Source organism: Aquarana catesbeiana, linkage group LG01 (genome assembly GCF_042186555.1).
Source record: "Aquarana catesbeiana isolate 2022-GZ linkage group LG01, ASM4218655v1, whole genome shotgun sequence".
NCBI classification, from domain to species: Eukaryota; Metazoa; Chordata; class Amphibia; order Anura; family Ranidae; genus Aquarana; species Aquarana catesbeiana.
The window spans coordinates 276,698,299-276,723,970 of record NC_133324.1 but is presented as its reverse complement, the minus strand read 5'-3'; the positions used below and the strand labels follow the sequence as shown (position 1 = coordinate 276,723,970).

The window sequence follows — 25,672 nt, the reverse complement described above, 5'->3', positions numbered from 1 at the left end:
TCAGTAAAGGCACCGATACCATGTGATCGCTGGGGGGGAAGAGGATGGGGATAGGAGGGTCATTGGGAGACATGGGGGCAGAGGTGACAACTGGTGGAGGGCAGTAGGATGAAACACAGGGACGGCACAACACAGGGAGGGCACAGTACAGGGAGTTAGGAGGGCACAGTAATGGTGCAATTTTAATGCAATACTTATACAAAGTTTCAACATTTCTATTCTGCTCAGTATACTTCTGATGTGTCACAATAAACACCAACAGTATTTTTTTTCCAAAAGAAGCATATCTTATATCATCAATAGGTAGGCCTTCAGCTCCAGTTGTGTGATTGACCCTGGGCATAATCTCTGAAATTGGAAAGCAAGATTTCAGATTTTCGCAGTACTACAAAATAATGTATGGTGGAGAGGTGACTAAGGCCGGCCATAAAAGGTTATGAATCTCAGCCAGTTCGGCAGGAACCGGCTGAGATCCGAACCGTGTATGTGCAAGCTGAATGTACCAATTTGATCAGTCGAACAACGTGACGCTGCGTTCCACCGCCAACCAGAGCCTCTACAAAACCTCGGTCCCAGCTTTCCAGTCTTCAGGAAACCCTGCTGGACAGGATTCCCCTTGTACGGACAAGCTGCAAACAACACTATAGCGCTGGACGGACGCCACATCAGTGTGGACAGGACATGTGCCGGAAGTCTATTACTTTTGTGTAAGTGGATAAATGCACCTGTAATGTAATAAATGCTACAGGTTCTAACCTGGAGGCGCCTATTCTCTTCTTCAGTTTCATTTATAGAGGCTGTAGTAGCTGTTTAGCAATTCATTTCCCTTGTACTGAGGTTTGTGTTTATCTTTTTTTTTTTTTTCTTATTTACCAGTGTTACAATATCCATACATACAGCAATTTTAACACTGATTTTACAAAGTATATGGTTTTTAAATTCTAATTTCTTATTTCCATCGATCCCCAGCAGTGACTATATACCACAAGTAGAATTACCTGCACAAAACCATTCATAACAAAACAAAAAAACAGAAAAAACAAATAAAACAAAAAGGGGAAGAAAAGAAAAAATAAATAAAACAAGCCCCCTCCCTCTCCTCCTCCACCTCCTCCTCCACCTCCTCCTCCCACACTGCTAAACACTTCCCATACAGCCTATACTTTTCCTATCTACTCTCTCTTCTTACATTCTTTACTATTATATTTGTAATCCAAGAGAATGAGGCCAGACCTGGTGTTATTAACCAGGGACCCCACAACTTAGCTAATATATCCATTGTACCCCTTTTCTGATAAACCTGTCGCTCCATTAATATTGCCTCATTTACCTGGGAGCGCCATTCCTCAAATACTGGTACACTGGAAGACATCCATTTCTTTATCATACATCATAGGACACAGAGCCTCAAGTAATTACTTGGTGGGTTATGGGCCTACCTTCAGGTGTTGACACTGGTATAACCAATACAGGAAGTTGACTCCCCTATATAACCCCTCCTCCTTCTAGGAGTCCTCAGTTTTTTCGCCAGTGTCTAAGGTGTTGGTCACGAGTGAATATGTGCTCTGAGGAGCTCCAGGGAGGGATCCATGCTGGATTTAAAAAACCTCCACAACCGGATCCATCCTCGCCACTGAGGCCATAGGATGGTGCCTGGGCCTCGCATTGAAGAACGAGGTTTTGCCTGTAAGCTTCTCTTTGAGAGCTGGACCCTAGGAACCAGGACTCTTTTTGGTTTTTCATATTACCTAAAGTTGTTCCTGAGGGGTGCTATACAGGTCCAAAGGAGCGGAACCCCTATTAAAAAGGGCCCCAGTCTTTGAAGGTTTAACTACGCCGCCCGCCGTGATGGATGAAAGTTGGATCTGTCTGTTAAATCAGCAGTAAGGGGAGAAGCCTAGGAACTGTAAAAAGTCCACCTATGCCCTTTTCTCCAAAAAATACATATATAAAATGTATAACTGTATGCCTTAAAATGTCTCCTCTTGAGGGAGTATATTACACTTACCTAGTATGATGCCTTTTTCAGCAGCTCTGTGTCTGGCTATAGCAGCGGGTGTGGTGCCTGCAGCCAGAGGGGAGTTCTTAATTGAACAGATGGTGTTCCTCTTCTGAGGGATCTAAAGGGGTTACAGCAGTAGTTTATGAACATACAAAACCAGCCATTTGCATTTTTTTTTTATAAAGTGAAGTCTTCCTTTAAAACTAGGAGCCTAACAAACACTGCTGATAAAAATTCCCCTCCCCCTCCTCTCTCCTCCTGGAGAGGTGCGGTAACAGCTGACACTTAGGCCTCCTGCACACGAGGCGCTGTTAAACTCGCGTTCAGAGGCAGTTGGACACTTTTTTCAACTGCCCCTGAACCCATTCAATGTTATCCTATGTATCCATGTACACAGTCTCGTTTTTTGACGTTTTTAGGCAGTTGCGTTTAACCTTGTTTTTCCAGAAGCGAAAAAATGGGTTCAGACGCAAAAGTTTTCCACGTTTCAGACACCAAACGCGGCACCGCGTTTAACCGCGTTTGCGTTTATAACTTTTTTACAACCCGAATTTGGGGCCACATAGAGCTAGGAACCCCAAATTTGGTGTGCTAACACAGTTGGACTATAACATATTCAAATTTGGGTTTGGCACCAAGTGGCCCCGAGATATGGGGCCCCAAATTCAGGTCACAAAATGTCATTCTCTGCTGCAGAAGTGCTTGACACTTTGTGACCCGACTTTGGGGCCCCGTATGTCGGGGCCACTTAGTGCTAGGAACCCCAAATGGGTATGTTGTAGTGCTAGTTCCACTGTGTTAGCACACCAATTTTGAGGTTTCTAGCACCAAATGGCCCCGAGATATGGGGCCCCAAAAATGGGTCGCGAAATGTCATTTTCTGCTCTGCAGACGCTTCTGCAAACGCGGCAAAACGGGCATTTCTAAACGCTGTTTTCAGCTTTTAAAAACGTGTTCAGCAGAGTTTGCACTGGCGTCTCGTGTGCATGAGGCCTTATGTGTAATCAGGTTCTCACCTGAGGTTTAACACAGACGCTCTCAGTTCATATGCTGAAGACAGAAGTCTGTCACACTAAGAGACACAGGAGCGCTGGGCATGTAAAGGTGTGTAAACAGGCATTTCCAGCACAGGAAATATTATGGTACTCAGCATCAAAGGCTGATCCCTATGGTGACATTGTTTTCTTTTGCTAAAACTATTGTTCAGCAAATACCATAATTTGTTAAAGTGCCTCTGCTGTTGTGCTTAGCACATTTGATTTCCAGTGTACCACAAAGGTACCATGGATTCCACCCCCAGGCGCTGGGAACTCCAGTCATGCCTCCACACTGTCATCCTCTCCGGAGAGACCTGACATGGCAAGCCAGGTGAGTCATTGGAAGCAATTGGTGGTGCAACTGCTTCTCACACTTCAGCCCCTGTGTATGTGACTGAAGATGCATTCTCCTCTGCCCTGTTGGGCTTAGAAGGAAGATTAGCGGCTTTAATCGCATTCTCCATCCAAGAGGATAGGAAGCATGCTAGATCCCCCTCCCCCACCTCAAACCCCCTTTTTCCAAGGGAACAGTGGGCACAGGATGAGGTGTTATCCTCAGATGATCACGGGGAAAAACAAGCCAAATTTTTCCTCTGTGGAGGAGACAGTTGATGAACCTTATGCAACCTCACAGTCTGACAGATTGATGGTGCAAACTCTTACAGAGATGGTTCATTCCACTCAGTAAGCTGAAAGTCCATGTCCCTTCTTTGGTTTTTTAACTTAGCTTATTTGTGCTGAATGGGATCATCTGGATAAGCATTTTTTCCTTCCAAAGATTTTCTCAGTTCTCTATCGTGGAGGAAAAATTCAAAGGTTGGAAAGTACCAGCAGTAGGCGCTGCGACTTGCAGCATCAATAAAGATTCATAATTGCTTAAGCATCCAACAAATAAGGAGTCAGCATTTTTTTTTGGTTAAAATCCTCCTACCAATGGCGCTATGTTTTGCCATAGATGCCATAAAAGACCCTATCCACCAGGCGTCTCGCCTTGCGCTTGTGCATGCTTAGGACCCTGTGGTTAAAGCGGGGGTCCACCTATCTATCGTTTTTTTTTTTTTGGAGTTCATTCACAAACTTTTCTTCTCATGATTATCTACTCACATGTTCTGTGTAATAAGTAAGCCTGTGTCCGATTTCGTTGTAAAGAATAACTTATAAAATTCACTGAAGGCGGTTTCCATCTTCATTGTGGGCATTTGAAGCCCACAAGCATGTATTTCCTGGATGCGGTGAATGCTGTGCTCCCAGCATTCACCGAGATGTTGTGATGACGCTGTTGCACAATGCATGCTGGGAAGCCTGAGACTAGCTCCCAGGGAACTGTGGGAGGTCTGGGAGAGGCTAGAAACACGCCTACTCCCATGGGAGGAAAACCAGGAAGTGCTAAGAAGATTAGAAAAAAAAAGGTAATTACGGCGATTTAAATTTTTTTACACAGCATGTCAGCATCTAGGCAAGGAAGAGAATGCATAGAGATAATGTTCAAAATTTGGGTGGAACCCCGCTTTAAAAAGGTTGGTCAGCCGAAGCATCTTGCAAAAAAGAGTGTCTGACTAGTTTCCCTTTTCATTGGGGAAGGTTTGGTGAAATACATCCAAATGATTTCTAGCAGTAAAGCTCTTTTGTCCAGTAGAAGGTATAAATGTCCTTTTATTTAAAGTGAAGCCACAACAGCTCACAGGTTAAGTACTCTGATGGCCAGTGCAGCCATGGGAGACTTCTTGACAGACATGGGTTCAGATCCACATGTCGGCATTCACTAGTGAAGGAGCCACTCCTCACAGGTTAACTACTCTGACGACCAGCGTAGCCATGGGAGGCTTCCTGAAAGACGTGGGACCTTGTCCTCACATTGGCTCCTTGTGACCTTGGACAAGTCACTTAAACGGATTCCTTCCCCTGCGCAGGGGCAGCTGCCTGTAGGCAGCGGTGACGGCCTCCACCGTCAGACTCTAGGGCATGATTTCCAAGGAGTACTGTTCAGATCTATGTGACTTCAAGGTAGTCTCTGCACTACTTTGATACCACTTTGATGCGACTTGAGGTCCATAGACCTCTAGAATACACAGGCATTGTTTCCTGTCGCATCAAAATCGCGCCCCGACATATTCTCCGCGGCAAAAGATCACGGTAAAATCATGCAATAGTGGAAACTGAGCCTAAGAGGAGAAAATATTCAGCCCCTGTATACATGATTGAAAATGCGTTTTTCCTCCGCCCTGCAGGGCCTAGAAGGAAAATTAGCGACTTTAATCGCATCGGCTATCCAAGGATGGGAAGCGTGTTAGATCCTCCTCCCCCACCTTAGATCCCTTATCAAGGGAACAGTGGGTAGAGGATGAAGGATTACCCTCAGGTAATCTGGAAGAAAGGCAAACCGAGTACTCCTCTGCAGAGGAGACAACTAGAGTTGAACTTTTTTTTCAGCTTCACAATATAAGAAATTGCTGGTACAAACCTCTTACAGAGATGATTTGTGCCTCTTTCAAGCAACCTCCAGTAGAGTCAGTTGATAGTTCTGTTTTTTCTTAGGTTCCTTGGAACCTTCACTGCCTTTTTCATGCGTTTCCTGTACATGTACAGAACCACTCAGAAATTCAACAGATCCATTCTAGATCTAAAAGAATCTAAATCAGTTCCTGAAGATTCGCTCCTTTCTATGGAGTCGATCAAGTCAGTAGTTTCTATCCTGCAAGGAGGAAAACTTCTGGTGCCTATCGGCATCAGGGATGCATATCTGCATGTCCCATATATTTCCCGCTCACCAAAGGTTTCTGAGGTTCGAAGTAGAACAGCAGCATTTCAGTTTATAGCCTTGCTCTTCGGGCTAGCTACAGCACCTCGAGTGTTCACAAAAGTGCTAGCCCCACCTGTAGCCAGGTCAAGGGCACAGGGCTTAAACAGTCTTGGCATACCTAGACGATCTATTGCTAATAGATCAATCGCTGTTCGGAGTAAGGTGTATGCATTACAACCAGTTACCTGGAAAGGTCTGGGTTGCGTTCTCAACCTAGTAAAGTCTCCATTAAAATTGCTAAAAAAGGGCTGCAGTATTTGGGTCTGGTCATAGATACAGCCCAGAAAAAAAAACAACGCAACTCCATAAAAGAGTTGGTGGAGATGGTCAGGTCAAAAGGAGGTTCCTCCATTCGCCTTTGCATGAAGTTGTTAGAAAGGATGGTGGCTTCATTCGAAGCAGTTCCCTTTGCCCAGTTCCTCTGTTGCAAAACAGTATTCTATTTGCTTGGAACAAAACGATCCAAGCTTTGGACTTGCCAGTGCGGCTGTCCCCACGGGTGTCCCAAAGCCTCAATTGGTGGTTACTAAAGAATGTCCTAAAGGGTTAATCCTTCAGACCACTTATCTGGAAAGTGGTAATGACAGAGAAGACAACTGTCCAAGAACAGTGTTCAAGAACCGAAAGAGCCTTGCCCATCAACATGCTAGAGATTCGGGCAGTGCGTCTGGCTTGAAAAGCCTGGACTTCCAGGTTAAGGGATTGTCCCGACAGGATCCAATCCGTCAATGCCACGGCTGTGGCCTATATCAATCACCAAAAGGGGCACCAAGAATCTCTCAGTGCAGAGAGAAGTGAACCATATTCTAACTTGGGCAGAAAGAAATATTCCGTGCCCATCGGCAGTCTTCATTCCGGGAATAGAGAATTGGCACGCGCACTACATATGCCGCCAGCAGATTATTCCCAGGGGAATGGTCTATTCACCCCGACATGTTTCTGGCTGTTTGTCAAGGATGGGGGACTCCGGATGTAGATCTTCTAGCATCCAGTGCAACATAAAGTTAGTCAACTTTGTGTCCACAACAAAGGATCCATTCGCATGCAGAACAGATGCGTTGGTGATACTGTGGGATCAGCTTTTACTGATCTATGCATTTCCCCCTATTCATTTACTGCCTCGACTTCTTTGCAGGATCAAGCTGGAAAGAAAACTGGTAATTCTGGCAGAACCAGCATGGCCCAGAAGGTCATGGTATGCAGAGGTCGTAAAGATGGCAGTGGAGGATCTGTGGTCCCTTCCACTAAGGCCAGACCTGCTCTCACAGGGGCCGATATTTCATCCTACTTTACGAATGCTAAATTTAACGGCCTGGCTATTGAGACCCACGTTCTGAAAAGATGTGGGTTTTCCAGGGCAGTTATTTCTACTTTAATGCTAGGAAGCCAGCTTCTAGAACTATATATTATAGAGTCTGGAAAGCTTATGTTTCCTGGTGTGAATCCAAGGGTTGGCACCCTCGGAGATATATTAAAGGCAGAATTCTTGCCTTTCTACAAGTAGGCGTAGAGATGAAGTTGGCCCTGAGTACTATTAAGGGCCAAGTCTCAGCCTTATCAATTTTATTTCAAAGACCACTTGCTACGCATTCTTTAGTCCGGGGTTTCATGCAAGGAGTGATGCGGATTAATCCGCCAGTTAAATCACCCTTAAGCCCTTGTGACTTGAATTTAGTTTTGTCAGTGTTACAAAAACCGCCATTCGAACCATTACAGCATATTCCCTTAGTCCTTCTGACTAAAAAGCTGATATTTTTGGTTGCTATATCCTCAGCAAGGAGGGTTTCAGAATTGGCTGCTCTTTCCTATAAAGAGCCATATTTGATTATTCATGACGACAGAGTGGTGTTACGCCCTCGTCCAGGCTTTTTGCCAAAAGTGGTTTCAGGCTTTCATCTGAATGAAGATATTGTCCTGCCATCTTTTTTTCCAAAACCATCTTCCAAGGAAGAAAAGTCACTACATTGTCTTGATGTGGTGAGAGCAGTGAAGATCTATTTAAAGAAAACTGCTCAGATTCGTAAGACTGATGTCTTATTTATTCTGCCAGAGGGTCCTAAGAAAGGACAGGCAGCATCAAAATTCACTGTGGCTAAGTGGATTGGGCAATTTATAATTCAAACTTATGATTTAAGGGTAAAGATTCCCCCTTTTCAAGTTAAGGTGCACTCTACCAGAGTGGTTGGTGCTTCTTGGGAAGTGCGTCACCAGGCCTCCATGTCTCAGATCTGCAAGGCCGCAACTTGGTCTTCAGTACATACATTTACAAAGTTTTATCAGGTAGATGTAAAATAGAATGAGGATATCGCCTTCGGGCGCAGTGTGCTGCAGGCAGCAGTATAATTCCTCAAGGTCTGGGGGTGCCCTACGGGTTGTGTCTCCCTCCCCTCAAGTAGCATTGCTATGGGACATCCCACCAAGTAATTACTTGAGGCTCTGTGTCCTATGATGTACGATAAAGAAAATAGGATTTTTAAAAACAGCTTACCTGTAAAATCCTTTTCTTGGAGTACATTATAGGACACAGAGCTCCTGCTCCTCTCTTTTATGGGGTGAGAGTATATTACTTATATTGCTTGGCTACAAAAACTGAGGACTCCTAGGAGGAGGGATTATATTGGGGAGTCAACTTCCTGTATTGGTTATACCAGTGTCAACACCTGAAGGTAGGCCCATAACCCACCAAGTAATTACTTGAGGCTCTGTGTCCTATGATGTACTCCAAGAAAAGGATTTTACAGGTAAGCTGTTTTAAAAATCCTATTTTTCTAGCTATTAGTTTACGGGCTGTAAATAATGGTCTACCAATTGAAATTGACATTTCCCTCGGGTATAGCTCTTCAGTAAGATAACCCAGTAAACATATTTTGGGGTCCAATTCTATCTGGCTGTTATAAGCCCCATTAATTGTAGACACCACTTCTCGCCAGTACCTAACCAGTTTAGGACATTTCCAAAGCATATGAAGCAAATCTGTCTGGGGTTGCTTACATCTTGGGCAATCCGAAGTTTCCCTCCGCCTCCACTTATATAATTTATATGTCCTATAGATAATGAACATTTGTGATAGGCATTGTGTAGATGATAAAGAAACCATCGGTGCCCTCTTCAAAATATTTTGCCATTCCTCGTCCAGTATAACCCCCAGATCCATCTCCCAACCCTTTCTGCCTGGGCTGCCCAAAATATCTTGATAATTCGCCATAAGTTGACTATATACTAGAGAGGTTAAACCTTTTTTTCTCCCTGCACCTGCTAATAAAGATATCAATGGCATTGGTCTTATATTCATCCCTCCTCCTTTAAATTGGGAATAGACTGCATGTTGTAGTTGTAGATATTTATAAAAGTTATTATGCGGAAATTTATATAATTCCTGTAGCTCCTGAAAAGACCGTATAGCGCTTTGAGCATAAAGCTGATATATTGTATTCCTTTGTGTTTTTTATCTTGACTACACTTAGGCTTTACATTTTAGTTTTTGGGCTTAGATACACTTAAAAGGGTAACTTTCCTCAGTAAAGCAACTTTTTTGTGTGTCCCCCATATCCCCCAACACACACACACACACTCACACTCACACTCACACACACACACTCACAGAAATGTAAAAAAATAAATTATAATATTTTACCTTTTCATTGATTTTTCTGCTTTACTGCCTCGACCAAGCCCCACTGTTTCCTTGGATAGGTGTGATGAAGCAATCCCAGGAGGTAGAGCGTTACTAAAGGTGCACATATGCAGCCCATGTGCAGAACAGAAGTGCATCTGCGTGTGCACTCAAGCGCCATGAACAACTATGGCGCTCAGCTGCCAGAAATGGGGATGCTTGTGTTTAGGAGCAGAAATCCCCTGTGCATACGTAGATGCGGCACCAGGTCCCAAATAATGGCAGAGCTTGGCAGCATATCTACACGCCAGATTTTGAGAGATCTTGGTATGGAAGAGGGTTGGGGGATGCAGAGATTTATTCAGCAATTGAGTTCCACTTTAAAGTAGATGTAAGATCAAATATATTCTTTAACATATTGTAATTTCAAAATTTTCAGTCTTGTTTTAATCTGCAGCTTTCATAGAAATAACACCACCTGTTATTCCAATCTTGAAAGTCCTTGTTTAGGCTCTTCCTGTTAGGGTTACATAAATACCGATATTGGTGCCAATACTAGGCATCTTCGCGAGTATCGGCATTTGCGAAAATGCTCCGATACCAGAAGTGATGTCAGTTTGAGAGTGGAATGCCTCCTCCTCCTCCCCACCGGCCCAGGGCTGTCTTAATTCATGAGCCAACCTGGGCACTGCCTATGTGGGAGGGATCTGTAATGCTCCAATCACAGGGCATGGAGAGGAGAGCCAGTGGGGATTGGAGCAGTAGACATCCCTCCAGAACAAGTAGCAGAAGTAAGATCATGCCCCGATCTAGGGGGTTACTGGGGATGGGAGGGGTACTGGGGAGGGGTGGGCTCCCCCCTTCCAAGCCCTCCACCACCCCTGATGCTTGACGGCAGTCTCCCATCCCCCACATGGTACAAATCTTTGGCATAGCACTAAGAGCTCCTCCTCATCCCATTCCCTTACAGCTAGTAATGTGTATAGTGTATAGCTAGCTACTGCAACTCTGTTCCTACCATGGAATGTCACAGGTCGGAACTGCAACCAGTAGCTAGCTATACACTCTGTGCATTGTAACTGTAAGGGAATTGGAATCCAGCTCCAGTGTGTGCTGTGTGGGAAGCTGGAGCTCTGCCTGTGTACAAAGTAGACATGGGAAACAGAGCTCTGCCTAGCGCCGCAAAGCCAATGTTGCACCAATTGGGACGCTTCTATTGCTGGCAGTAGGCTTCAATTTGACCTGTCAAATCGCATGTCAAATCACGCCGATGTAAATGGGGGCTTAAAGTAACGCAATGTTGTATCGCAAAAAATGGCCTGGTCATGAAGGGGGTAAATCTTCCGGAGGCCAAGTGGTTAATGAAGTGCCTGCATTAGTTTTGGTTTCTTCAGCTTCCCTCCCCATATACAGTATTTTACCTGGTAATCCTATGAATAACTAAATTCCTTTACCTGGGTTGCCAGGCGGGACTTACAGTATATGCCTTTGTTCATCTCCATTACTTTGTAGGTAGAGAGATTCATATTTTAAAGAAGGAAAATAATATTGGTTTTCCTTCCAGTTCATCTCAGAGGATGGAAATTAAGTGGCAAGATCAACAGGTGAAAATGTTTCTAGTTTCTTGTGTTTTGGGTTTAGCTATCTTTTTAATTTGCGATTCATATAGCTTCATAGGTTCATGATGCAGGTTCCTGGATTATGCAAAATGCATTGGTATTGTATTCTCTTGTCTTAGGCCAGCCATAGGTGGTGTGCATTTGTTGCAGGAAAGAAATTTGCACAATCCCCCCACCAACACACAGTGCTGACAAGGGAATTCCTCCTGCCGAGCAATTGTCTATAGCAGCCACTAGCAATAATCGCAAGTAAATCTGACAGGCTGATTGTACCCAAGTTGTTTGATTGATCAACTTGGTACATTCAGCCTGCTCATACATGGTTCGGATCTCAGCTGGTTCCTACCGAACTGGCTGAGATTCATAACCTTTTATGGCCGGCCTTAGTCACCTCTCCACCATACAACTTATTTTGTAGAACTGTGAAAGTCTGAAATCTTGCTTTCTAATTTCAGAGATTATGCCCAGGGTCAATCACATAACTGGAACTGAAGGCCTACCTATTGATGATATAAGATATGCTGCTTTTGGAAACATATACTGTTGATGTTTATTGTGACACATCAGAAGTATACTGAGCAGAATAGAAATGTTGAAACTTTATATATGTATTGCATTAAAATTGCATCATTTTCTAGAATATTTTGGGTACGTTGGGATGTTGTGTTTGAGGTTTCAGTATTATTTTAAATGGAACCAATGAAATAGGAATATTATGTGCTGTCATTGTTGACTTTTTTAGAAGGACAAGATATGGGGCTTTCCCTTTTACTAACTACATTCAGTTACTTTTTTCTGCATGATTCATGAGTCCTATTACTCATACTAGTACTTTTTTTTTTTTTTTTTAACCCAGATTGAAACCGTTGGATGTGGAATTCATGAAAGCTCTTCATGGAAAGGTGAACATAGTGCCTGTTATTGCTAAAGCAGACACGCTGACCTTGAAGGAGAGAGAGAGGCTTAAGAGAAGAGTGAGTACCACACTGTGCTGTAATCATTAGATATTTTATTAGACACCATTTAAAAAAAACAAAACAAAGTTGTTCAACAGCTGTGTTTTGGGGCTGATTTATTGAGATTCATGTTGACACATACCAAATGAATACCACACGTCTAAAAAAGCTGGATATTTTCTTTGTTTTGACTGAAAATAATCCGCTGATGAGGATCACTACCTGGGTGTTTTTAGTTTTGGGAGCTTTTTGGTACAGGAAGTCCCTTAAGCTTCCCCTACCCCTTTCTTTCTAGGTCTGAAGGGAAACCATAAAATCTTTATCACAATATTGTGTGTGCCAGACACAGGGCAGTGTGTGATTTGTGTTTTGGCAAGCACAGCCATTGTACAGAACAAAGGCAATTCTTCCTTTGTGTGCTTTTGGAATTAAAATTTAGAGCTCCTTGGTCATTACTATAACATATATGGATTTCATCTCATATTGGTCTGTGGTTATGCAGACATCGTTGACATGGGGTTTGTTCCGTATTCTAATAACTTGCCTGACTAATAAAAACTGAGAAGCTCCCTTATGCACTAAGTGGTTATCTTTCCGGTACTAAAAAATCAATTTTTATACAAACCTATACTGTGATTTAGCCAGGTAAATAGAAATTGCTCTTTTAATCCATCAGTTGGAGGTTTAGGCTGCAGTATCACCTTTTGTAAAAAGCAAATTTTATACAGAGCTCAATGTGTGTGGGTGCCATTAGGAATTAACCACTTCAGTACCAAACACTTTCACCCCTTCCTGCCCAGGCCAATTTTCAGCTTTCGGGGCTGTCACATTTTGAATGACAATTGCACGGTCATGCAACACTGTACCCAAATGAAAAATGTATAATTTTTTTTTACACACAAATAGAGCTTTCTTTTGGTGGTATGTAATCACCACTGTTTTTTTTTTTTTTTTTTTTTTGTTTGTTTTTTGCTCATTAAACATAAAAAGGCTGAAAAAAAAAAAGTTTTTCCTCATTTCTGTTAAAAAAAAAAAAAAAAAAAAAAATTCTTGCAAATAAATCATCTTTTTTTTTTTTTTTTATAATTGACAATTTTTATTATTTTTCAACAGAAGAAAAATTAACAATTACAGCACTATAGTGTTGGGTACAGGATTAAAAAGAAGTCATAGTGTCACATTTCAATTTGGCACATAGTCATCCAAACATTGGACGGTTAAGCCTGGTAATATAAACAGTAATGAAACGGAGTAGATTAACTAGACAGTTAAACGTTTCATACTTTGTATCCATTAGTACCCTTTACATATGTATATAGTTTCACAAAAAGGAAAGAAAAAAAAAAAAAAAAAAAAAAGGGATTTAAAACAGTAAAAAAGAGAGAAAAAAGAGAGTAGGTAGAGGGGGGAGAGAAGAGGGGGGGGGGGGGGAAGGTCGCCACCCATCACCAAACCCGGGACACGTCTGTGGGGGACGGGTTATAGGTACATGAATGACCTATATCATTAAGTCACAGGGGTCTCAAACAGAACCCAGGGTTCCCAAATACGGTTATGTTTCTCAAGAGTATCATTTAATGAGGCCGTAAGATATTCCATTCTTTTAACATCTCTAATCCTGGAGTGCAGCTCAGTCAGTGAAGGAGTCTCTCTTTTTTTCCATTTTAGAGCCACCAGGCAGCGTGCTGCAGTAAGCACATGCGCTAAAAGTTTTTTGGAGGTTTTTGAGAAGGTGGTAGGCGGAAGGCCTAAGAGAAAGATCTTCGGATCTAGAAGCACTCCAGTATCAAAGATAGACTGGAGTAGGGATTGTACCATACTCCAGTAAGGGCTGATTAGAGGGCAGGTCCAATAGACATGAAATAGTGTTCCCCTATCCTTATAGCATCTCCAACAGCGAGAGTCGGCTGTGGGATATATAGAGTGGAGCAGGTCAGGGGTCTGATACCAATGGAATAGTATTTTGTATTGATTTTCTTTATAAAGCGTACATATGGAGCTTTTAGTAGCCTGGTTCCATATAAATTGCCAGGTCTTAAGGGATAGATCTGAGCCCAAAGCCTGCTCCCACTTAGCCATATATGGGTGTCGTGGCCCATCTGGTGAGAAATCAGTGACCAGTATTTGGTAGGAACGTGAAATCATGCCTTTAGGGGACGAGCCCTCTAAACATAGTTTTTCGAAGTCTGTCAGGGGAGAGAATCTTAAATTCGACCTCAGCGATTGTGCATAATGGCGTATTTGTAGGTAGCTGAAAAAAGCCTGTTTGGGAAGATCAAAATTTTTTTGTAGTTCTTGGAAGGATCGTAGCATTCTAGTTTTAGGGTCAATTAGTTGTCCATACCGAAATATAGCCTTGTCCATCCAGAAGTGGGACATCTGTGAGGTTAAGCTGTCAGGGATATTGGGTGTGAATAGAAATGAGGTGACTGGGGACGTCATTGTGGTGAGTGGATATTTCAGTTTGGCCCGTCGCCATAGTGTACGTAGAAGAGCCATTGGTCCTAGCAATTGTACGCTGTTTGGAGGTATATCAGAGCTCCAAAGCATGGAATTTGGGTGTATAGGGGCTAGCCATAACTTTTCTATCTGTGTCCACCTATTGTAAGCGTGTAGGGTACACCAGGAGGCTATAGGTCTTAGTTGGGCTGCTAGATAGTACTTAGCTATATTGGGGAACGCCAGTCCTCCTTGGGTACGTGGGGCGTATAGAACTGATCTAGCAACACGGTGTCTTTTATAATTCCAAAAGAAGTTTATTAGGTCACCTTGAAGTTTTTTTAGGTGTGAACTCGGGATGGGGATAGGGAGCGTCTCGAACAAATATAGAAGTCTAGGTAGTATCGTCATCTTCAAGGTTGCAAGTCTACCAAAAAGGGACAATTTCAGGGATCTTCATTTATTTAAGGAGGTTCTAATAGAAGCGAATATTTGGGGAAAGTTGGCCTTGTATAGAGTGTCGTATGTGGGAGTGATATGCACCCCTAGATATTTTAAGGAAGAGGTCCGCCAAGAATATGGAAAAGTTTGTGATAGCGTTAAGAATGTCTGGGGTGTTAAATTAAGAGGGAGAACCTCTGTCTTGGAGCTATTAATTTTGTAACCCGAGAGGGTGCTATATCTCTCCAGCTCTGCTTGTAAGTTCGGAAGAGATATGCGGGGTTGGGTGAGAGTGAGGAGGACATCATCTGCAAATAAGGAGATTTTGAAATCTCTACTACGGACTGGTATACCGTGTACATTTGGGTTGTTTCTGATATGTGCTGCCAGTGGTTCAATGCATAGGGCATATAAAAGAGGGGAGAGTGGGCAGCCTTGGCGGGTCCCATTAGAAATTAAAAAAGTAGGGGAAGTTGCAAAGTTAGTGCGAACCTGGGCTGTTGGGGCCGAGTATAGGTGGGTGATAGCTCGAAGGAACGGGCCCTCAATACCAGCCCGGTTGAGAGTCGCGAACAGGAAGGGCCAGCCCAGCCTGTCAAAGGCTTTTTCGGCGTCCAAACTGAGCAGTATTGCCTCTAAGTTGTTCCTGTTCGCGATCTCAACCAGGTCAATGACCCTCCGGGTGTTGCAAATAAATCATCTTTGTTCATAAATATATGCAAAATGTATTCTGCTCCATCTCTTTGGTGAAAATAACCCAAATCAGTGTTTATTTAGTCTGTGTTAGCGTTGTGGAGTCCACAAACTATGGTACATATAGTACAGTGATCTGTCTGCGGCTGTGTGCAACTGTATCTACAAAATAAGAGTGAGAATACTTACCGTTCCCACTGCCTGTACCTCTAGCACTTTATTCAATAGAAATTCTCCTTTGAAATCTGCAGGGAAATTAATGTTTCAGCAGTGTCGATCTTCTGGGTTGTTCGCAGCTCTCAGTGGTTTCTCCCTCTGACCTCCACACATTACAGGATAGAGCAATGAAGATGGAGGTCTGAAGAAGGAACCAGTAAGAGCTGCAGGGGACCCAGGTGTTTGACACACACAAATGGAAACAGAATTTAGAGGAGGATTTCTATTGAATGGAGCGGTGCTTTGACAGTGCAGGAAGTATTGTATCTTTTATCCTAAACAAATTCAGCACAATTTCTTTTGTGGTTCAACAGGCAAATATTTTTCTTCTTTCTAGTATGTACTCAGCTGTAAATATGTGTAATTTTATCCTAAAACTACCTTTCCTGCCATTGTTTGAATATTTTTACTGTGGCTGGGAAATCCCAGTAGATGTTACATATTGTTTTTTTTGTCATGCTGGTCATCTGACTTGGTCTTACAGAAAATATTTTAAGTAGTATTTGGTCTTTATATCTAGAACCAGATTATACAGGGATTCGCTTAGCAATCTGCCTTTTCCATTAATCTTACCACGCTAGTAGCTGGGAACCGAGCAGTTAAATATAAGGTATTTATGTGGCATCTCAGCTGATTTACACAGTTAAGCTAAGCATTGTAATCCTGCATTGCTAATTAATCAACAGGCATCCCCCGCCTGCCTATTTATCATCAAAAAGTTTCAAACCTCCTTTGATGGCAGGAGAGTAAGGCTGTCCGGGTCTAGATTGTAACTTTGATGTTCATGTTAAAAATAGGGGAGTTTAGGTTATAGAACATCATGATCCCATGTGTTACTAGAATTTTATTCAATGTTCATATTTTATGATGATGACAAACTGTACACAGTGTTCAACCTTGAAATGTTGCACTGACTTTATTTCGTGACACCCCTCCAATTGTTCATGTGTGGTGGCTGGCATCTTCGCAATATAAAATGTTATGAACTTAATGACAAGTTCTCTGAGAAAAACATCAGTAACGCCAACCTTTGCAATTTTTTCATTTTGTTTGAAGTATTTCTATTTAAAATGATCACATATTGTAAGCCCAGTGCAGTTTTAGTAAATTTGTGAAACACTAATTAAGCCTGTTACAGAATTCATAAGATCATAAGCTCTGAATGTAACGCCCTCCTGTACTCTGCGAACTAGGGGTGCTGAAATAAATAGTTGCACCGATGCATCGCGATTCGGGTGTCCCCGATGCGGCATCGATGCATAAGGACCGGAAAATCGATTGCGGGGGACGTCATGGCGACTAGCTCCGCTCCTCCCGAGAATGCACTCGGAGCGTATTTTTAAAATTACATTCTTTTAATAAATTCTGTGTTACAATGGATGATGTGCCCTGCTGGCTGTACTGTGTATGTGCTTTTTAAAAAACTATGTCACTTCATACCGAATCTCACTGTTGTACTAAATATCCCGCTCATGTGACTCCCGGCCTGCCCCGCCCCTCTCCACTCTCCTGAGTCTTGACGTCAGCGGGGAATTCTCAGTCCCGCCCGCCTCTCTTCTGATACGATAGCTATAGTCAGCGGGCGGGGCTGAGAATTCCCCGCTGACGTCAGGACTCAGGAGACGAGAGAGGAGAGGGGCGGGATGGACTGGGAGTCACATGAGCGGGATATTTCGTACTACAATGAAATTCGGTATGAAGTGACAGTTTTTTAAATAGCACATACATAGTACAGCGGGGCTGTCAGCACCAGTGGTGGCCTGTGTATTGTGGTGGTGGGGGGGTTTAGTGATGGCTGCATTTAACGGGCACAAGTGGCTGCGTTTGTCGGGCACAGGTGGCTGCGTTTGACGGGCACAGGTGGCTGCGTTTGACGGGCACAAGTGGCTGCGTTTGATGGGGGAGGTTCAGTATTTTTCAGTTTGTTTGCACTCCCCCAAAAATTTTGAGCACCAGCTGCCACTGGTCAGCACAGAGACAGTACAGGGAACTTCACAGGGCTGTTTGTCAGCTGTGGATTGTAATCCCTTCTGACCTCCAAGCAGCAGTGTGTGTGAATGTCTGTACCCTGTAGTGCACCGGATTAGTGCACTTTTTAAGGGAGAGAGGTTATTTTTAATTCAAAGCAGAGTTCCAGTCAATTTTTTGTTTATTAAGTCAGCAGCTACAAAAAAAAGTGTATCTTCTGACTTTTAATAAAAAGACACTCACCTGTCCCACAATCCAGCGACGTGGCCACCCAAACCCTCCCTTCTCTCCACAGCGCTGGCAATACTACTGTGGGCATCCGGCTGTAAGAGCTTGCAGCTTCACAGCCGGGTACGCATGTCTCACTGCGCTTTCCTGCATAGCCAGGCAATCTTTTGGGAACTGTGATGTGTCCCAGAAGATTGCAGGGAGGAAGGGCCGCCTAGGCGGCCCAAATGGAAGTGGGAGCTCGTCGGTAATCGTGATGCATCGCGGACTCGAATAGAATCGTTGACCAGATAATCGTAATCGAATCGTGAGACCAGTGAAGATGCACACCCCTACTGCGCCCTCCTGTACTCTGCGCACTCCTGAATGTAACACCCTCCTAAACTCTGCGCACTCCTGGATGTAAAGTCCTCCTGAACTCTGACGCCCTCCTGGGCTCTGCACGTAGCTTACTCCTGAACCCCGCACTCAGTACGTAGCACAATCCTGAACCCCGCACTCTGTACGTAGCACAATCCTGAATCCCGCACTCTGTACCTAGCACAATCCTGAACCCCGCACTCTGTACCTAGCACAATCCTGAACCCCGCACTCTGTACCTAGCACAATCCTGAACCCCGCACTCTGTACCTAGCACAATCCTGAACCCCGCACTCTGTACCTAGCACTATCCTGAACCCCGCACTCTGTACCTAGCACTATCCTGAACCCCGCACTCTGTACCTAGCACTATCCTGAACCCCGCACTCTGTACCTAGCACTATCCTGAACCCCGCACTCTGTACCTAGCACTATCCTGAACCCCGCACTCTGTACCTAGCACTATCCTGAACCCCGCACTCTGTACCTAGCACTATCCTGAACCCTTTACTTTGTATGCAGTGCATTCCTGAACTCTGTACACTGCACACTCTGTACAAAGCTCACTCCTGAACTCTGCACTCTGTGCAGTGCTCACTCCTCAACCCTGCAATCTGTACATAGCTTAGCACACTGCTACATTCTGCACTTTGTACGTGGCATGCTCCTTAACTCTGCACTCTGTTCGCAGTGCACTGATCAAACCCCACACTTCATGCGTAATGCATTGCTCAACTCTGCACACTGTAAATAGCGCCCCCCTGAACTCTGCAATAAACTGCTGAACCCTGTCCCTGAACCCTGTATATAGAGCACTCCTGAATTCCGCATTCTGTATGTAGCACACTGAGGGAGGGGGGGGGTGTGATTATGTTGTTGGCTGGTGGTGCAAGGGGGTGTGATAGAGTTTTTGCAGCCTGTTTTGTTCTCTACAACAGGCTGCTTGTAGAAAACTACAGGGTAGCAGAGAAAAAAAAACAGTCATCCTGTACAGATGTACCCATGGTTGCAAGAAAGAAAATCGCATCATCTATGGCCTGCCTTAGGAAAGCTGTCCCCGTCGGGAGAAGGCAGTGATTATTGCTAGCGGCTACAGCAGCTGCTAGCGATAATTGCGTGTAAAATCCGTCAGGCTGGTTATACCCAAATTGCTCGATCCATCAACTTGATACATTCAGCCTGCCCATACATGGTTCGAAGACATTAAGACATTAGTGTCCCACAGGGAGCTTGCTAAAAAGGATTTTAATTTACATAGTATTTGGTAGAACAGCTAGAAAAGAATAAAGGTATCCAGTGATATAGTCACTCAGAGGCCCATTACAGTGGAAGGAAACTTTAATGTGTAATTTGTACTTGTAGGTAATCCTATGATAAGGTTCTGTAAATATAAAAAGATATTTACTGTACATGCAGGCAGTGACGTCACCCCCACATGCGCTCTAAAGGAACCCTTCAGAGTCCTGTGCTGTAAAAATGGCTCTCGCAAGGGAGTTGAGTCATTGCTCCTCCGGCCACTCACACAGCCGGAGTCTGCGAACCCGGATGGGAGACTGGGTGAAGATGGGAGTCTTGTCAGCGGTGACAGTGTGCTGCTGGAATGCTTTGTTCTAAGGTAAGTTTCACACAATGTGTTAGTATGCGATGCATACTAGCACATCATGGCTTTACCTTGCACGTTGAAAAAGAAGAAAAAAAACTAAAGAAAAAAAAAAAAAAACACAGCGATTTACTACCCCTTTAATAATGGGGAGCAAGCATCCCTGTGTTTTCTGTTACACTCTAAAGTATTACTTAGTTCCTTGGCCTGTATTTTATGGCCCATTCATAAAATGCAGGTACAGGGTAGATAATGTAATATACTATGCAGTTGTCTCTGGTTAACTCAGGAGATGGAACTCTGATTGGAAGAGAGCCTGTAACATGATTTTGACAAATTACGTGACCAGACTTTTCTCCCAGAGCATTAGAGTGTTTTATAGTCAGACATTGTATTAGAGATATTAGTAATTGCTGCAAGAAGACACTGCATGTCATTGTTTCATTAAGAGGTATCTAGCAGGTTTAAAAAAATGTTACCTATTTGTATGCTTTTCTGCTTGTTTTAAGTAATTGTAAAGGATATATTGTATATTTTTTTTATTTAAAACAACAAAGATGTTATACTTACCTGCTCTGTGCAATAGTATTGCACAGCGGCCCCTTACCTGCTCTTCTGTAGCCCCCTCCACTATCTGCTCCTCTTTCCTCTGGGAGCCCCCTCAGCGAGCTGTGTGTTGAGGGGGCACTCCCAATCTGGGCTGCGTGTGTTCATAGACACACACAACACCAATAAACCATGCCTCTGTTCCCTCCTCACAGAAGTTTGACTGACAGCAGCAGGAGCCTATGGCTCCCACTGCCCTGTGTCCCACCCTGTACAGGACAGTAAATGCATGCATGATATGAAAAGAGCATCTTCAGCAGGGCCTCATGCTAATAAATGGTTTATTTTCTTTATGTTATAGCCAGGTTAATTGCTAACTAGGGAAACTATTGTGGGTAAATTAAATATACTGCTGAAAAGAAATGGATTTATTGGAAAGGAAAACCTGTGATTCAGATATTTTGTTGTGATAAGAGCTTCTTGTAACGTCTGTAATTGGCGACCTCAACTGATCTCTACAGGCCGCTAACCAGCCTGATCTACAAATATCCAGCTCAGCAGAGAGCTGTGTTTGTTGGGTAAAGTAACAGTAACTACAACAGCATGTGAGTAACTTTATCTAATGCCTCCTAACCAGCAGGAGATAAACAGCACAGTGGGCAGGCCAGCATTATGTCTAACAGCCACTGAGCTCTGGCCACGGGGTCAACTCCTGATCATGTTAAGAATGCCAGAAGCACACAGCATGCAGCAGAGCCTGGATTTCTATAGCAGCCTGAAACTGTTACACCCTGTAGGCAGCTGGCATTATCCAGCTAGGGATTTAGAAGGCTGCTTGAACCTTCTGGTCAGTCTTTAATGATTCATTTTAAAGTGTAAAGGCAGAACTTATTTTATTTTTGATAGAATGTGGAAGAGTTAGAAGCTCTGTCAGGTGTTTATTGCTGTCATTGTCCCTGCTGTGGAGAGTCACCTTCTTTATTTGTGCTAGTCCTAGCCATTGCTACAGAAACAAACATTTAAAGAACATTGTCACAGAAACAGAAGGTGAGGGGAAATTTCCAAGTTGGTAAAGACGTACTGGTGACAGTCTAGCGGTTTCCTCTTGTTTAAGGGAGGGGAAGTTCATGTGGCCTCCTATGTGAGAAGACCCAATCACTAGGCCAGAGAACTGTCACATGAAAGACCTTTCGAACCTAAATATATTATAGGAACAAGTATGAAATTTTCTTTTGGCACAAATACAAGTTTCAAATGCAGGCATTGTAATAAAAAAATGTTTATCTCAATTGTACACCTGACTGACGATGCTCTCAATTTTAGTACTTGTGGATTGAGGTTTTAAAACTAAGGAACAGAAACTACGGAGGGAAAATTTTTGAAGCCAAGTAGAAAAAAATGGATTCTTAGGTTTGCTTATTGTTGGGTATATTTGAATACAATCTGTGCAACCTATCGAGAATCTCACAGTTCTGCCATTCATGTAATTGTGATTTATTAATTGATTTATTCACGGCATGCACATATTATGGTGAATCCAAAAAAAATGCTGTTCACTTGATTTTCAAACTGATTTGATCATCACTAACATGATGATCTCAGATTTTTCTTAGCCTTGTACAATTATACATTGTAAGTAGAAAGCTGGCCATAGATGGTGGATGAAGGAATTCCACCAGCTGCTGTCAGAATACACTGATCAGCGGCTAGAACGGCTGATCGAGAAGTTTTCCAACATTCTGTTTCGACGGAAGACAAATGATTGACTTCTGTTGAGCAGTGACAGCCACACACTGGCCAAAATCTGCCTGGTACTTCTGAACTGGCCAAATTTTGCCAAACATATGGAAAAATAGATTTAGGGTACACTTTAAGCACATCTAGGGTATGCCATCCTTTGTAGTATCCGAGAAGCTGGTGAATATCATTGGGAATGATGAAGTCCATTTGTACCATTTTAAATCAGATTTTCCTGATTGTCCTCTGGCATCATACGTCTGTAGGTAAATTTGTATTATTTACCTGGGTTCATTTCTGACACGGTTAGAAGTTGTTGTTTGTCTTCAACATAATTTTATAAATTTCCTTGGATAAAAAGTCAGCCCTAGAAAGTGTGCTTGATAATTGTTAGTGTTAGCTGTGATGCTGTATACAGTAACATCACAAGGCAGTTGAGGACTTGTATAAGGCAAGTGTCCCCAGAGAGGAAAAAACATGATTTCAGAAGCCATGCTGTTACTAAGCCAAGTACAGAGTTTACGCCCAAGTTCTTTTGATGTTTTGGCAAAATATGAAACTGTAAATTCAACTTCAAACTCTAGCTTTTTATCTTTCAGTGTCTCTTGTGAGGATATAATAGTGGTTGGACTACTAACACCCCCCCCCCCCCCCCCCCCATCCCATCCTTTCCTTATAGCTTTTTTTCTGAGAGTCTGGTAGAGTAACGGTTCCCAAAGCAAACCTTCCTCCTCTGAGAATTTTTCTTTTGTGAGATTTCAAAGCTTTGTGCCACTGCCGCCATGCCCTCTAGAGATAAGGAACTGGTATGGCCAAGAAGCTGCGATTGCTGCTCAAAAATTGTCGGTGTTTGGATCCCTAAGTGCAACTTATATGTCGTTAATTTTACTCATAGGTCCTAGATGAGATTGCTGAACATGGAATTCGAATCTACCAACTACCTGATGCTGACTCAGATGAAGATGAGGAGTTTAAAGAGCAGACTCGAGTTCTGAAAGTAAGTAAATCTGGAAAAGTCACAATCTAATTTAATCAAATATAGGAAGGAAAGAGAAATGGGCCTGTTGGTCAAACCTATCAATAGTGTTTCATATTAAAAATAAGGCACACAATCCGTTTTCTTTGGACATCACCATATCTCTTTAGGCTTTCATAAATCAGAATTCAAAAACTTTGGTCTTAGGGATGATGCATTCTGTCAGTAAAAAAATACCATCTCTTCAAGACAGGGTTCCTAAAATGAATACTCTGCTCTACCCCCATTTTGCTGACCTGTTATACTTTTTAACCACTTCAGCCCCAGAAGGATTTACCCACTTCCTGACCAGACTATTTTTTGCGATACTGCACTGCGTTGCTTTAACTGACAATTGCGCTGTCATGCGATGCTGTATCCAAACAATATTGACGTCCTTTTTTTCCCCAGAAATAAAGCTTTCTTTTGGTGGTATTCACCTCTGCGGTTTTTATTTTTTGCGCTGTAAACAAAAAAAAAAAAAGAGCGACGAATTTGAAAAAAAAAACAATATTTTTTACTTTTTGCTATAATGAATATCCCCCCCCCAAAAAAAAATTCTTCTTCAGTTTAGGCCAATATGTACTCTTCTACATATTTTTGGTAAAAAAAATCGCAATAAGTGTATATTGATTGCTTTGCGCAAAAGTTCTAGCGCCTACATAATAGGGGATATATTTATGGCATTTTATTAATATATATACATTTTTTTTTATATACTAGTAATGGTGGTCATCAGTGATTTTTAGAGGCACTCTGACATTGTAGCGGACAGATCAGACACTTTTTTGGGAACATTGACATTTATACAGCGATTAGAGCTAAAAATAGCCACTGATTACTGTATAATTGTCACTGGCAGGGAAGGGGATTTTAAGTGTGTCCTAGGGAGGTGTTTCTAGCTGGGGGGGTGGTGGACTGACAGGGAGTAGAGAGAGATCGCTGTTCCTGATCAAAGGAACAGCAGATCTCTCTCTACTTCCCTGACAGAACGGGATCTGTCTGTTTACATTGACAGATCCCCATTCTGGCTCTCTGAGGAGCGATCACGGTCCATCAACGGACATCGCGGCCGCCAGGCAGGCGGATCAGCTCGCGTGCGCCCCCTATAGGCCATAAAGTGACCGCCATACAGCTACAGCGATTCGCGCAGGGGAGCCAACCTGCGGTCGTATAACGACGGCGACTAGTCGGCAAGTAGTTAAAGAAGTAGGGCCAAAGCTCTTTTGGCACCACTTCTCCTGGGGATCACAGGAATGCACTTCGTTCTTCACTCCTGTTACCCGTAACTCGGCCAGTCCAGGCTCTGGAGAGACCTGGACATTAATATTGGGTTGCACTCAGATCCCTGGAGTGGCAGCTGGCTCAGCCTCTCACTGAGCCGCTGCTGCATCCACCTAGGTGAGTGAAGCCTCGTAGACACGGTACGATTGTTGGCCAACCGAGCGTCCGATTTTTGTCAAAAGGGCGCGTGCCAGGATCTTGTCTTGCATACTAACGGTACACAATGGTTGTGTCACAAACACGAACGTAGTGACGTACTACGAGGAATTTCAGCTCTTGAGCGCCACCCTTTGGGCCCCTTCTGCTAATTTCGTGTTTGGTGAGCATTGATTCCAAGCATGCGTATTTGTACTTTCGAATTTTGTGTGACGGATTTTCTGTACTGACCATACGAAAATCTGACGTCAAGCCGCTGTCCACCGAAAATTTACTAGCCTGTCGACATTTCAACATTTGTTGGCCCAAAATTGGACAGCAATTATCAAAAGGAGCGTACTAATGATAAGATTTTAGGACAACAGTCTGTCAACAGACAATCCCCTGCCAACAATCGTACCATATGTGCGAGGCTTTGGGGGGTGTGTGTGTTTTCTTCTTTTTTTTTTTTAAAGCCCATACTTCTCTTTTAACTGTGGACACTCAAAGGGTTTTCAAACTGTCAGATTCAGTTTTAAAGTGTTATTTGCATAGATTTCCTTAGTACATATTAGACCCGCATGATTCTGGCCAAAATGAGAATCACAATTTTTTTGCTTAGAATATAGATTACGATTCTCGTGGGGTAACGTCATCTTTTACATTATACAAAAGAATTGGGCTAACTTTACTGTTTAGTTTTTTATTAATTCACTGTGTGTGTCTTTTCCAAAAAAATTGCATTTGAAAGACCGCTGCGCAAATACAGTGTGACATTATATATCTATATAGATATCTATATATAGATACTATATATATATATATATATATAGATATAGATATCTATATAGATATCTATATCTATATATATATATATAATGTTTGGGGGTTCTACGTAATTTTCTAGCAAAAAATACTGATTTTAACTTGTAAACAAATGTCAGAAAAAGGTTTGGTCTTTAAGTGGTTAAACTTCCCTCATT

The 25,672-nt window shown here is 42.9% G+C and overlaps 1 protein-coding gene across 1 annotated transcript in view; it reads left to right on the top strand.

The window, feature by feature from the left end:
* Window positions 1-25,672, top strand: part of LOC141141270 (septin-2A) — a gene marked incomplete in the record, with an annotated part of 193,089 nt that overhangs the window by 111,700 nt on the left and 55,717 nt on the right. The window contains 2 exon segments of the mRNA XM_073628949.1: window positions 11,928-12,045; window positions 23,151-23,252. Coding sequence (XP_073485050.1) covers window positions 11,928-12,045; window positions 23,151-23,252 — 220 coding nt within the window.